Source organism: Seriola dumerili, unplaced genomic scaffold (assembly GCF_002260705.1).
Source record: "Seriola dumerili isolate Sdu_G_001 unplaced genomic scaffold, Sdu_1.0 BDQW01000017.1, whole genome shotgun sequence".
In the NCBI taxonomy this organism is placed as follows: Eukaryota; Metazoa; Chordata; class Actinopteri; order Carangiformes; family Carangidae; genus Seriola; species Seriola dumerili.
The window spans coordinates 5546300-5560627 of NW_019174272.1; the positions used below are offsets into that span (position 1 = coordinate 5546300).

Sequence of the window (14328 nt, forward strand, 5' to 3'; positions counted from 1 at the left end):
TTCTTTGGTCTATTGTTTCATTTTTGCAGGTTTTTTTTCTTTCCATGTTTCTTCGGCTCAGATCAATCAAGACTGTGGGCGGGAGACAATGGTCTGAGCCACTGTTGCTGTCAGATTCAATGTGACCACAACGCTGCATCTGCGCTTATCGACTAAACATAATGTGAGGTTGAGGAATAAAGAAAGTGGTATCACGACTGACTAGTCGCTTGTTTCACTGAATCGTCTGGGAAACAATCACACAGTTAAAAGTCTAGAGCATTGAAGCTGAATATGAATAGCTGAAGAGAGGCAACAATGTAATCACCTCAGTCACAGACCTAGTGTGTGTTTTAGTTGCCCCGTTTGAGGTGCTAATCTATGATCTTCAACTGACCTACAACAAGATAAGCCCAACATGACTCTTTATCCCTCTAAACAAATCAATATCACACTATGGCCTCTACAGCTAGAGGTCAAACTAATACACAGTTACAATTTGACATTAATTGATTGTGTGGTATTCAAGTGTAGTTATATTGAACCTTTACTTCAGAAATGGATTTTAAACAAATATTGCGTGTATATTTTGGGAAATTCCCTTATACTTAAATAAGGACTAAAACAGGGGGCAAAAGTTAGCCTGGCTTTGTCCAAAGATAACAAAATCTGCCTACAAGTACTTCCTGGAAGTCACTAGCCTGGCAAGAAATAGCTCCCAGCAAAACCACAAATTGTTGTTTGTTTTATGTGATGTTTTTTTAATATATATAACATGTTGATGCGGAGCTTTAAGATGTGCTGGTATGCAGTTTTTGTTAACTACGGACAGAGCCAGGCTAGATGTTTACAGTAACTGTCTGCTAGCTCTAGCTCCGTAGGTAACGCACAAACATGAGAGTGGTATTAATCTTCTCCTCAGGAAACTGTGAATGTTTCCCAAAATGTCGTACTATTCCCTAAACATTTGTCATCCCAGAATATTAGCCTCTCTCCTTTGTGGCTATCTATTTATATATAAAATAAGCTAAATGAGGAATCCAGTTGCTCAGTTGGATTTCTAAGTGACGTACTCTGCGCTGCTCCTCCAGCAGTGATGAGTTTGGCCTGAGTCGCTCCCTCTGACTTTGATACATCAAATTAAATTCATTTTGAAATTTTTCATCCTTAACTTGAAAAACAATGTCTTAGTGCCATGCAAATTCCTTCACTTTGACAGATGTGAAATTAATCCTTTGCAGATTACTGACATTTGTAATGTGGATGTTCCTTAACTAAACGTAGATTAGATGGGACTAGTAAAAGTAGTGCGGCCATGTTGACGATTTTTTCGGATTTTGTAAGCTGCTTTATTTGAGACTAAATTAAAAGTTCATCTGAGTTGCCCTCTTTTCTACTGAGTGTGTTTCTTATCTATTCTATATCTATCTATCTATCTATCTATCTATCTATCTATCTATCTATCTATCTATCTATCTATCTATCTATCTATCTATCTATCTATCTATCTATCTATCTATCTATCCATCCATCCATCCATCCATCACCACAACAATGCAATGGGTCAAATATGCTTCGCACAAAGATAGACTGTGCAGAAACAACGGTGAGAGCGAGGGCATTATGCAGTCCCCTCAAGTCTTTAGCCCCCTCCTCTCCTCCATCGCTTCACACTATTAACCACTGGCTGACCTTTTCCTCGGCGCTCCCACAACCTCTGCTCCATACAGAAGGTACAGCTGTTTAACATGTTTAATGGAGTTTCATGTCTCAGGTTTTCTCCTGTGCTGCCAGGATGCGATAAACACAGCAGCCAGCACCTGAGAGCTTCTTCCACCACCCACTCAAGTAGAGGAAGGAGGTGTCGGGCTGATGCCTCCGAGGTAATTATGCAAGTAAGAGTTACATGTTTATCCACAGGAGCATTGCGGGAGATCATTACACCGTCATCATTTTGCACAGAAGGAAAGATTAAGTTACCTCATCTTAAAATATTAAGTTCCCCTGCTGGATTAAAATTGTTTGTTACTGGATTTACTGTTAGACAAGTTCAGTCATATTGACTGGATCCATTCAGACATGTAAAGTTTGAGTTTCAGGTCAGTTTCAGATTACATCATTTAGGTGGTGGGCGTTCATATCAGTGCCAGTAACAAGATGTAGATATGAGGCTCCTCAGTGACAGTATTACATTAACAATAAAGAGGCTAGTAGTTGGAATTAAATTGCGTATAAATCATCATGTTCATCTCTTTGTCATTTTTATCAGAGAAAATTTGCTCAAACTAGAGGAAAGTCTTATTTCTTGAGAGTTGAACCAATTACATGTTGCGAAGACTTCCAATGAGACTAATAAAACCTAATTTGATTAATTAATTCAGCTTGTACTGTAAACTCACAAGACATAAACTCTTGATTAAAACTTTTCATTGTGAGGTAAATGAAAAATGACAATCTTATTACAGGATAAAGGACCTGTTGATTTCACTAGACTGCAGTCAGAGTTTGAGGAGTATGGGATATCAGCTGGGATTTATATAGATCCAGGTGCACTACAGTAATGCACACTGGTTAGTCATCGATCTGTTTAATATTCATTGGGAGTAACACACATCTACAGTGGGGGTTGCCCAGTGACAGAGCAGGCATACTGAAGCGCAACAGCGAGCAGGAGGTTAGATGCCTTGCTGAAGGGCATTTTTTTTAAGTTATTCACCTTCACTTTGTCTTTAAAACATTGGAGCTCCCTCCCAATTACATGCAAGTTTCTCCATCGCACAACAGTCTACAAATATTGGCTTTGTGTTCTTGGCTGTTTTCCAGGCAGAAACATGACAATGTGTTGATGTGTTTGATGTGCAGCTGGTGCTGAGGTTTGGACAGGAATCCACAATAACGTTGATGACAGCTCGACAAGCGCAGCCTCTCCATGTCTGCATTTATTTTAATTGGCCAGGAGTAAACATCCACTCTAGCTCAGATGTAATCTCAGCCTCTTCACTGGGATGCTGGGTAATTCCCAGCTCTATAAGCTGAAGCCACAGTACAAGACTATACGTGACAGAGAGTGATATCCACTTTAATAAAATGACAGTGACAGGGACTTGTAGGCACTTGTGATGGTCGATTGCCACTTGAGACCTCATATTGCATTTCTCTGCTATTGTCTACTATCTTTACCCATATCCAGGGGTGGTTTCTCATTATGTATAAGTCGTAAGTTTAATAAATTGAAGAGAGATTTAAAAACAACAGAAATAGCATCATATAAATCATCTATTTATAGATCAGTTCAGCCCAGCCTTATTATTTTAGACAGGCAGAGTGGAAAGACAATTATAACCTTGATATTCAAGCAAAGCCCATTTGCGAGGATAAATCATATGCTTAACTACTTCACAAATTATGGCCTGGAGTGGAATTGATATCTAAATTATATAAACATTATTTCTGGCTACTTCTGCTCAATTTATCAGTAGATGATGCTTAAATTCTGATTAATCGCTCCTCTTCTTTTAGCAAAAGTCCGCTCGTTTGGTCAGAAACAATGACATTTGACGAGCGTCTGCATTGCCATCAGCACTGACAGCAAATGAGGAAACGCGTCAATTAAATAGGAAATAATTAACTATCCAGTCAAAATGCTCGAGTTGACGGCTTGAAATGAAATTTTGCGGGACTCACCCAACTTTGAGTTTGATTCTCACATCTCGGCGGAGCCGCGTTAGGAAGCGGTGGTGACTGCTGACTCGCACCAGGAGACGGTGAGGGGGAAAGCCAAGTGCGCTCATCACGGAGAGCCCCTCACATCTGCAGGAATCAACGCCCGACTTCAGGTGCTCCAAGTCTCTTCATGTGATGATGAGTACCAAATGACTCACTGCTCTCTCCTCCAACCAACACCCCCCCCCTCCTCCCGTAACCCTCGTGTACCCCCCACTCCCCCACCCTTTCACCACCACACCAACCATCCTCATCCTCACATCACCTCACCCCCCCTTCAGCATCACTCGCTGTGCGTCATCACAACCAGTCACCGTCTGCCCAAAATGACTTCATTCAGAAATGTTTCATTAACGGGCGTCACTCACCTTGCCACTTGTCTGCACACTGCAGGAGGACACAATGACTGGAGAAGTTGTGAGATGTTGTGCTTTACTTTTTGTTTTAAAACAGACAAAGGTATCATATAAATGTGCTTTTCACTCTTCAGTGGTGAATTTGGTGGCCTAGATACCTTCATTGTTTTCTATTATAATCTACGCAGACTTTTGAGTTACCTGAAGAAACTCTGCTTGATTGAGTATCAAATCACTTCTCAAAACTCATTCTGATGACTTGGTGGTTGTTTTTTAATTAGTTTGGATTCAATGAGTGAAATGAAATATAAAAGTGAAGATGATGATTCATTCTCCTAAGTGGTAGCTCATTAGTTTTTATGATGCAGTTTTATCAACTTAGTGTCTGTTAGATAACAGTCCATAAATTACAGTGTAAGCATTTTGTGTTTTATTATCATTTTAAAAACATACAGATGACTATTTTACAGTTGTAAAGCTACACCCTCCTTCCCAGGGATCACTCAATTCTTTGTTCCCCAGAAACAGCAATAATGCATACTAACAATAAAAAGTTTCCCATATTGAAAAACTTTCAACAATATAATTTCCCAAGTATTTTATGTAAGTTTTGCACCGTTTGCTCCATTTCAGCAACAATATTACCTTGGCAACAATATAACTGTAGCTGTAATTTACTCACAGTGTAACCCTAACCCTGCTTATTCCTCAAATTTTTGTCTTCTTTCTTTGTATATATTGTCCTGGTGGTGGCACCCAGTAAGAAATTTATTGATACCCCCTGTATACTAAATAGTATATATTGAATAATTACACTGTAAATATTGCTGGCTGTAATCTAAATAAATTCATCTGTATCAACAGAGCTAAGAACTAATGCACATTTAAACATATATTTTGTAAGTATAGGTGCTTTGACATGAAATATATAGCCTAAGACTCTCTGGTCTATCTGTGGCACAACCCAGTCAATACGCATTGGCCAATGCCTGAGGTGTAACAGTCCATTGCAATTTATCTGGCATTGCAATTTCATCTGGGACTTTATCATTCAATGCCTGTGCTTGTACTTTTTTTTCTTTAAACCTTTTTTCAATTAAGCTATCATGAAGAGATGAAGTAAAAACAAGCACACCAACACACGCACACATGAATAAGCAAAGAACATTGATTTTTTTTAGGGGGCTCCACTGTGGACAAATCCTTGGTTTAGCCAGTGGTGTATTTTGTGCTTTTCAAATTGTGTGTGGATATGACGGCTTTACCTGGGACTGCTGCTGGCTCACAGTGAGAGATGTTAAGCCCATCTGTGAAGTAAACATTTGACCATTTAAAGGACAGCCTCTCAGCTCAATCAATCTTACAACCATCTGTCTTTCTACTTTCTGTTACATCCCGGGGACAAATCTCTTTTGTCATATCAAAAGCAAAATTGTAAGCAAACCTCTGGGCTCTTTGAAAGTACATTCAAGTCAGCAGAATGCACTAACATGAACAGACATTTCTATTTTGTGTGCACAATAAATTGATTATTTTATAAAAGCAAATGTCACAGATGGAGAGTCTTTAAAATTTTCACAGCAATTTAGGTTACAATTACCCCTAACATTTACAGAGATGATGGCCCATTATTCTGCACGCATGATTGCCTTGCACTGGCACAGACAGAGCACTTTCTAAATAAGTGTTTACTGCAGCTACAGACCAATTATTGTATAATTATGTATGCGTTAAAAAAAGGAACTCACTGAGACAATGTTAAATACAAAATAAAAAAAATATTACAAAAATAATGATAATGATTCTCCCATGCTTGTTGATTTCTGCGTATTTGCATCTTGTTAGCGTCTATCGTTCTATCTAAGACCTGTTGGAAAAGCAATTACCTGTCTGAGCCGCCCATGCAGTGAGGCGGGCTGCTGAGTTTGAAAGATACTGAAATCAATATCTCTGCTCTGGAAGAAACATTTCCCGTCATGGAGGCAACAAACCTGAAACGAGCATTCACACTAATGTTGGCATTTACAGTGACATTACAGTGATTTTACTCTCCTATGGTTCTGGCTTTCACAGAAATCCTCCCTGAAAAACAATGACATACACGGATTTCAATCATCAGAACAGGAAAATGCAGACAGCTACTGTGAAATGCTTTATAGCTTTAGAACAAAACTGATATGAAATGCTTTATAATTCAAAATGGAAATAGCTGCTTTATGTGTCAGGTTGGACTCATGTTCTTGAAGCCACTGTGCCGCCCGCTATGATTGTTTTTTTGTTTTTTGTTTTTTTTTCATAAACTGAGTTGACATTGTGAAATAAAGGTGATATATTCGTCACTGCGTTGCGGAAGCTCCTCATGTAGAGTGTCCTGCAGCATTTAGCTGTCCACCCACACACAAACACAGCTAACCTCAACCTCGCACCTGAAATCCAGATTAAAGAGGAAAAAGAACACTTGACTCATCAGCAGCAATGGAAGTACAAGACATATTATTGCAGCTTCCTGTAACCATGGTGTATGACATACATTAAATGGTAAGAGAAAAGTTGGAGACGTTCCTTCATCATTACTGCTTGGTAGCTATGATTTGTACACAAGCTCCCAGTGTTCTGGCCAAAGTGAGAATATTCAATCAAAGATGACTAATCCTTCACTACTTTAGTGCTCTCAACAAATACACAAAACTAATATAGCTATGCATTCACAAATGTCAGTGTTTCTGTTTAATGAAGCAAGAAGTCAGCCATTAAAAAGTGATTTTACGACATGAGCGTGATGTACTTATTACTGGGGTGATGAAGTATGGTTGTTTAAAATGATCATATCTGTTTAAGGACATGATTTCTCATCTCCCACATTAAAACATTAACAAGACTAAAAGTTTGCTAGTAAATCTGAGAGCCTGCGCTCTGAGTTACAATTCATTATGCTAACATGTTCACAATGACACTGCTAACATGCTAATGTTGCTCGGTAACATTCTAAAATTGTTAAGTGGCACTAAATTCAATGTATAGCTGAGGCTGTTGGAAATGGCAAAGGTTTTTTGCAGCAAATACGTGACAAACTAAATAAAACAAAATACTGGACAAATTGAAAATTCAATATACAATTTACCACCAGGGGAGCGAGAAAGTTGAGATATTTCACTTAAAACTACAAATAGTCTAACGGTAGTGACAAAGGAAAAGTCAAAGGTTCGCCAAAGTTCATTAGGATTCATTATCCGGGAACCATAAATGTCTACACCAGTCTGTGCCAATCCATTCAGGAGAGATATTTCACCGGATAAGTGGAAACTGGACTGGAGTTATTAGACGAAAAGTCAGGAGATTACCAAAGTCAGTAGAATCATTGTTGAGATATTTCAATCTGGACGAAAGTAGTGGTGGACCGACTGACCAACATCTCCATTCCTTTGGTCGTGCTGCTAGTGTGGGCATTAATATGAAAGAGATAGAAACCCTTTTCTGTACCTTATCCATGCCAATATTCCACCCACATATTACTGTTCATCAGATGTTCAATATATGAGCACACAAACAAGCAAAGCACAAAATCACAAGCTCAGCTCAATAATTTCTTTCTTCCAGATGTGGCTCGACCAACCCAAAAATAAAGAATTATATTAGTTTCTGAAAAATTATCTTAAATTTTGAAAAGCTTGTTGCTCAGCAGCACCTTTGCACCACATGCCACATTTAATAATTTCTGAAACCTGACGGTTCTTTAAAAGTAAAAAGGCTGAGCCACAGGGAGATTGCATGGTGTTCAAGTGGTATAATGGTTCTGCCTTTTATTGGGCTCCAGTCGTGGTGCTATCTGCAATTGCTGTAATGAAGACAGACCTAATTATCAGACAGAACTCTACTCTGAACAGGACTCTAATTATGGCCTAAACGCTGTTCTCTTACTGTTCAGTGTCATACTCAGGGGTTATAAGGGGGTGACTGCTGCTGTTTTCTTACCACGCAGACACGCACGCACACACACACACACACACACACACACACACACACACACACACACACACACTGCCTGAGGACTCAGTGTGCTCAGCTGTTCTGATGCTCTTCTGTGCAGGCATTATGGTCTAGTGGCAGGGATTATCTAACATGACAACACACTCTGCCCCCCCTCTGACTGATGACAGTCTTGCTGATCATCTGATTAATTAATAATAACTCCAGATGTCACTTGAACAGCATTATATTTTGTATTGTTAAGCACATCGCACCAATACATTATGGGAAGTCCCATTGAAATCCTAAAACCCATGTGTATTTCAGCAAGAAAAGATAGACAAGACAACTAGACAATGCATGAAGTCATGTCCGAAAATGAACAGAAAGGGCAACAGGGTTACTTACAGATAGATTACTCCATCAGTGGTCTCATCCTGAGGCCCATTCATTTTGAATACATGAATATAAAATAATTGCAGATTTATCTGCGCTTGTAGATTGTTTCAGGACCATGGGGCAGATAAATTAAATACCATGTTTCTAAATTCAGACTGGGGAAGGGTAAGCAGCTTGTGCAGTGACCTTGATTGTGAGTATTGAACATCCAAGTGAGGAAACGGGACAGATAAGAGGGAACGATTTGGCGCACAAAGGAATACGCACCAGTGACGCAGCCTTGGTGTTAGCTAATGAGTGCAGCAAACATGCAGTCACACAGCAGAGTGAGACATGAGCAAGGAAACTTCCTTAAGTCATAAAGCAAAGGGCAAAGTTTAACTCTCTTATTGTCATTAACAGGTACAGTGAAGATGAACTCATGCACATGCAAGACGTCTGCACAGTCAGTCATTTCAGGGGGCATAGGTGGGTTCCATAGTGGTTTTCTTCTGGAAAAGTGAGGACAAGAGGAGATATGTGGGAGCTACTGTGCATTTAAAAGCAGTCTGTAGTCTGAAGAGAAAATACATTTACATTTAATCCCCCTAAAACAGAGATGAAGTTCAGCTGCATCAAGGATGGATTTATAGAGATTACTTTTTGCGGAAGTTTGGATATATTTGTAATATACATCATAAATTGAACAGAGAGAATATGGTGCAGCACAGTGCATGGTGATTCATACATGCAGTGAAAAACAACAGGAATATGAAACACAAATTAGCCTTACATCCCTCCAGAGAGCAACAGTATGGCCTTAAACTACAACAATGCAACTTGCAGTCAAGGTCACAGAGCGTACTAATGATCACTTGAGACTCGTTCTCTGCCAACAAGTACTTTAAAAGCAGCAAAAGTCTATTATTGATGCTGCGAGCACATCCAATAAGAATATGCATTGACTTTATTATTGCTGCTTATGAAAAGAACAGTGTATTTCTAGGCTATTTACAACCTGTGGACATTTATCCTTGAATATAGAGTGTTCAGCTCTGAAAGAAAGCTTGAATCACAACGATCCACTGTTGTGTAGCTTCAGGGCTAGGCAGCTATCTGAATCCTGCCTACAGGAGAGTCTATATTTGTCTATGTGACAGTTCAATTTTCCACAAACCAGCAGGGGAATGTGAGAAACACAATTTGTAAAAGAAAAAAAAAAAAAGGAGGGGAAAAAAGACAATATACCTCCCACAACAGCTTTAATTATTCATTTCAAGGGAATTGCCAGCAAATGTTATTTTTTGTGGTTTTGTCTATTTCACGGTCAGTCATTCACAGGCCAGGTTACTGCTGTGCATGAACAGAGAGATGACAGTATCTGGCAGAGATAAGTGGAATACACCAACAACTGAGTCCGCTTCCTCCACGATTGAAATTACAGAGAATATCAGTTATTCAATTCTAAACATTAAACAATTAGATGTACCAATTATTATCAAATCCTGACTTTAATGTGATTTGATGAATAATGGATGTCACAGAGACTTATTAATGTGTCACTTTTAGAGAGGTTATGTGTTTAATTATTTCAATATAATGGTATCTTATTTAATTTGGTGGACTCAGGAGTGCTCACAATTTCTATTTTGTAAAATTTATGTGAAATAAATATTATATGTGAAATACCAGATTGCATCTCTGGGGCTAAAAACAACCTTCACCTTGTATCAAAAATCTGCAGCCTAGACAGAAACTTTATCTTCTGAGAACACAGTGTGATTATAAAGCTGGCCTGAGAGAACACCTCAGGAAATGAACCTCCACACAAAGAGATGAATCTCAGAGTGCAGGTCTGCGGCTCACTGTGACCTGGTCATATAAATGAGATTCGACAGCGCCCTCTCGTGGCAGCCATGGAGCTGTGCAAACCACCATAAGCAAAACACTTAATCAGAATAAAGTAATGGGACAACTTTAAATTGATATGACGCTCTAAAAGCAATTTTGATCTAGCATGGCACACGAAGCATTTAATCTTGGAGTAACGCTGAATTTTGGAAATCCATAATATCCGCTTTGTTGTGCGCATGCGCGGGACATAGATGCGTGTCGAAAACACGGAAGATCTATGTTAATAGATCATAAACAGACAACACCCCGCTGCAATCTCTTTTTAAGACCTATTTTAGGAAGTAGTAGCAATACTTCATCAGATCTGGTGTAATAGTTTTCTTTACCTTGACACAGACAGCTTGTGAATGACCCGGGTGATGGCTGCAGTGTTGTTAATGCTTGTGTAGCCGAGCTGCTTCTGCCCCATTGAAACACTGAAAACAAACTGCTGGATAAGATGCCTGCTCGTAACGTTGTGTCCAACGGGATTCCTAACAGCAAAGTTAGGTACTCAAGACTAGCCTCTGATGATGACGGCTACATTGACCTACAGGTAAGACAGGCTGCATGAAGCTAGGTCAGCCCACTATAGTGTGTATCATGATGATCCATGTTGGATGAAGAGAGGGTTTCTTAAGTTTTAGGGGGAAGGACAGCAAACTGAATCAGTGTTTCAAGATTTATAACAATTTATATCTTGAATAATTCTGTTTCTATCAACAATGATTGACTTGCTGTCATGAGTTCACCCACTTCTAAAAATTAACTCCATAACAGCAATTCTAGACCTATAATGATAAATAATTAACTTAAAGGGGCACTTTATTGATTTAGTACTGTGCTTCATTAACATTAGGGTACTTGTGAGAGACAGATTTAAAAAGAGAGGTCAAAATTGAAGCAGCAGGGGCTGCTATTTCCTGAGTCCTATGTGCCATTTGTGGGTCAAGCTCCAAACACGTGGGGCGGCCCAGGCTGAGATAACCCTAATGATATTATCAAGGTTATTTTCTCATTCTTGAAAAAGCTCCCCAATAGTCACCAAGATTAACTAAGATATTAACATCTTCAAATGCACAGTGTTATCATGACAGTTTCATAGCTCATAAAGTCAAATCCCTTTGATAGAAAATATCTGTGAACCAGTCAGTGGACTGTCACATTCACCAAGAAGTTCCAGTACATTATCAGCCAGACTAATTTAGCATGTGTAGTGTATGAGTGGGGAAAACGGGCAGTGCTCTATAAAGCCTGCTGTGTCTGAGAAAAGTGTTTTAATTAAATATTTCTCCTCTACAGTTCAAAAAGAGCCCACCCAAAGTCCCATACAAAGCCATAGCACTAGCCACAGTCCTCTTCTTAATCGGCTCTCTGTTAATCATTATTGGCGCCCTTCTTCTGGCTGGATACTTTGAGGTCACTGTGAGTACTTTTTTTTTTAACAGCAAAGCAATATATATATATATATATATATATATATATATATTTGTATACATATTATATTATATCTTGATTAAATAAATGTCTGAAATGTTCTCCGTCCCTCAGCACACAGACCGAACTGTGCCTGTCCTCATCATTGGGATCCTTGTCTTCCTGCCTGGAATTTACCACCTACGGATAGCTTACTATGCATCAAAGGGCTACCCAGGGTACTCCTATGATGATATCCCAGACTTTGATGACTGACCTGCACTGTAGCTTCAGATGTGCTTACATGCACTTATATACAGTATTGCTTGTGCTGAACTTTAGGTAGTGATACCTTTAAAGAAAATGAGGTGCAATTGTTGCTTTAAACAATGATACTATTCTGATAGATTTTTATGCCTTGGTAGCTAATGCCTGCTGTTATGAAGCCACATCAGTATCAGATACTGTATGATTTGTATATTTGTTTTTATTAGCTTGATTAATTAATAAAACTATGATTTGATGAGTCCTTTTATATGTATGCTATTTGTATTACTTAGATCACCTCTACTCTGAGAAATATTGGCATCATTTAACCATCATACTCATAATTCACATGATGGCCTATGATGAACAGAAACTACACAGACCCACTGTTACTGTCAATAACTTTACACTGAGTAATCTCAACCAATGTGGCTACCTATGTATTGAAACAGGACTGTTAATTCAAGAGAGTTTTTGAGACAGTTCACAAAATAATTTTCATGCCAAATAAAACTGAAATTGTATTCAGTGGGGTCTTAAATTTGAGGTGATCTACCCACATGTTCAGTGGTAGAGAAAATTCATAAAAAACTGGTGGACAAGGAATTGGTTTAGAGAAAAATTCAGTTCAATTTTTCAATATTACAGGTTGTACAGACTAGGCTGAGTGACATACCTGCATCTTACATCATATTGTATATCTTGCAAGTCAGATAAACAATATGTAATAAAAGGCTAATATTGGTTTGTGTATGATATGATCAGTATACTTTATAACACAATTTGCCTTACCCTCTAGTTAATTCTTGCTCACTGTGCAGAGGGGATTTCATGTGATTAATTCCAATCCTTTGATCTCCATATGGTGCACCTGCCCTGTGAGAGTAAACATTGTCAAACAGGGAAGCACACAAGCTTGACATTCTGATAACCTGCGTCTCAAACCTTTCTTATAATCTGCCCTATCAACATCATCAGTAACATAATTTGAAAGTGTGCTAGTGAAAGGCAAGGCTACCACCTCAATTTCCTTTGCAGGATAATGTCATATGAAAAGCACATTGTCAGTAAAGGTTGCACTTATAAAATCCTTTCAGATGCTTGGCAACCAGCTTTACTGTTGGTTGTTTTTAAGGACAGTACCTTGTGTTCTCTTTGTTTTTCTTGCTACCTATTGCACACACTCAATCAGCCACCAATCACAAACTACCAGGCATTAGATTAGATCACACTCTTTACATAAGCTTAGAAAAACTTTTTTTGGGCTGCCTACCTTTTCAGGAAGCACTCATACTTGCATAACACTTACATACAAACTCACTTAGAAAAGACTGAGATCGGCTGCTCTGTTCATGATATCTATGCTTTTATTGGCTCAACAATTTACCACTGAACAATCACATATTTCTTATACCTTGTTAATGTGTACTTTCTATTAACCCTTGATTTTAATTGTATTAATCATTACTACACAGGCAGACATTGCTGTACAATAAGCACACACAGACATAATAAGTGTATAGTAATAATCTAGGGATACTATAGTAATTTAATAGTGTACGACCACAGTTGAGTACATATTACTTTCTAATTTTTGTCTCAAATCATCAATGCACATAGATTTTATAAACTAATAATGATAGTCCTAAATTATGTCTTAAGTTAACTATATTTTATTTTCTTCAAATACACTCTGCATCAATACACAAGGGCCTGTCATTTACGGTCCTCATGGACACTGTCATGAACCCAATTAATCTCTGTTGATCCAGACCCAGTACCGCCCCCCTGTGGTGATACAGCAGGGTAAACAAGACGGAGCAAAGTGTCCCCTCAACAACCCAACCGACCACATCCCCATCAGCTCTTATATGACAGGAGATTAGCTCATCTTTGAATGATGTGCAGTTCAGTTTAGGAGGACATCAAAAGAAGTGGTTCTGAGGTAAGATAATGAAAATCTTTGATAGTATAAGTGACAAAACTCCCTGCCGCTCTTTTTTTTTTTTTTTTTCTAGTTATGATTATTTCGAGGGTTGTCCAAATTAGTTTGAACAATTGTCTATTGACGATTTTTAGCTGAAGGCTTAAGTTTAAAAAGAAAGGGGGAAAAAACATTTGACAAGTCTGGGTGTGAATGAGCCTTCTATTTTAACTCATTATTGGGTTCAACAGATAAATTAACAAAATAACATAGCTAACGGTTTAGGTTTATTGTAATACGTGTATTATAATGGCAAATATACCATTTATGAAGAGAATAATTGCTGTCTAATGCTAGCTTAATGTTGAGCCGTTAGCTAACTGAAAGCTAACGTTAGCTTAAAACTTTGAATGTGCAGTGATTAAA

The 14328-nt window shown here is 38.5% G+C and overlaps 1 protein-coding gene across 1 annotated transcript; it reads left to right on the top strand.

Annotated features, from left to right (window-relative positions):
- Positions 1 to 10502: 10502 nt before the first annotated feature.
- On the top strand, positions 10503 to 12649 carry tmem230 (transmembrane protein 230). The gene is made up of 3 exons (XM_022756304.1): positions 10503 to 10851; positions 11598 to 11720; positions 11847 to 12649. The coding sequence occupies exons 1-3, from the start codon at positions 10756 to 10758 to the stop codon at positions 11985 to 11987; spliced, it is 360 nt and encodes a 119-aa protein (XP_022612025.1). The 5' UTR covers positions 10503 to 10755; the 3' UTR covers positions 11988 to 12649.
- The last annotated feature ends 1679 nt before the right edge of the window (positions 12650 to 14328 follow it).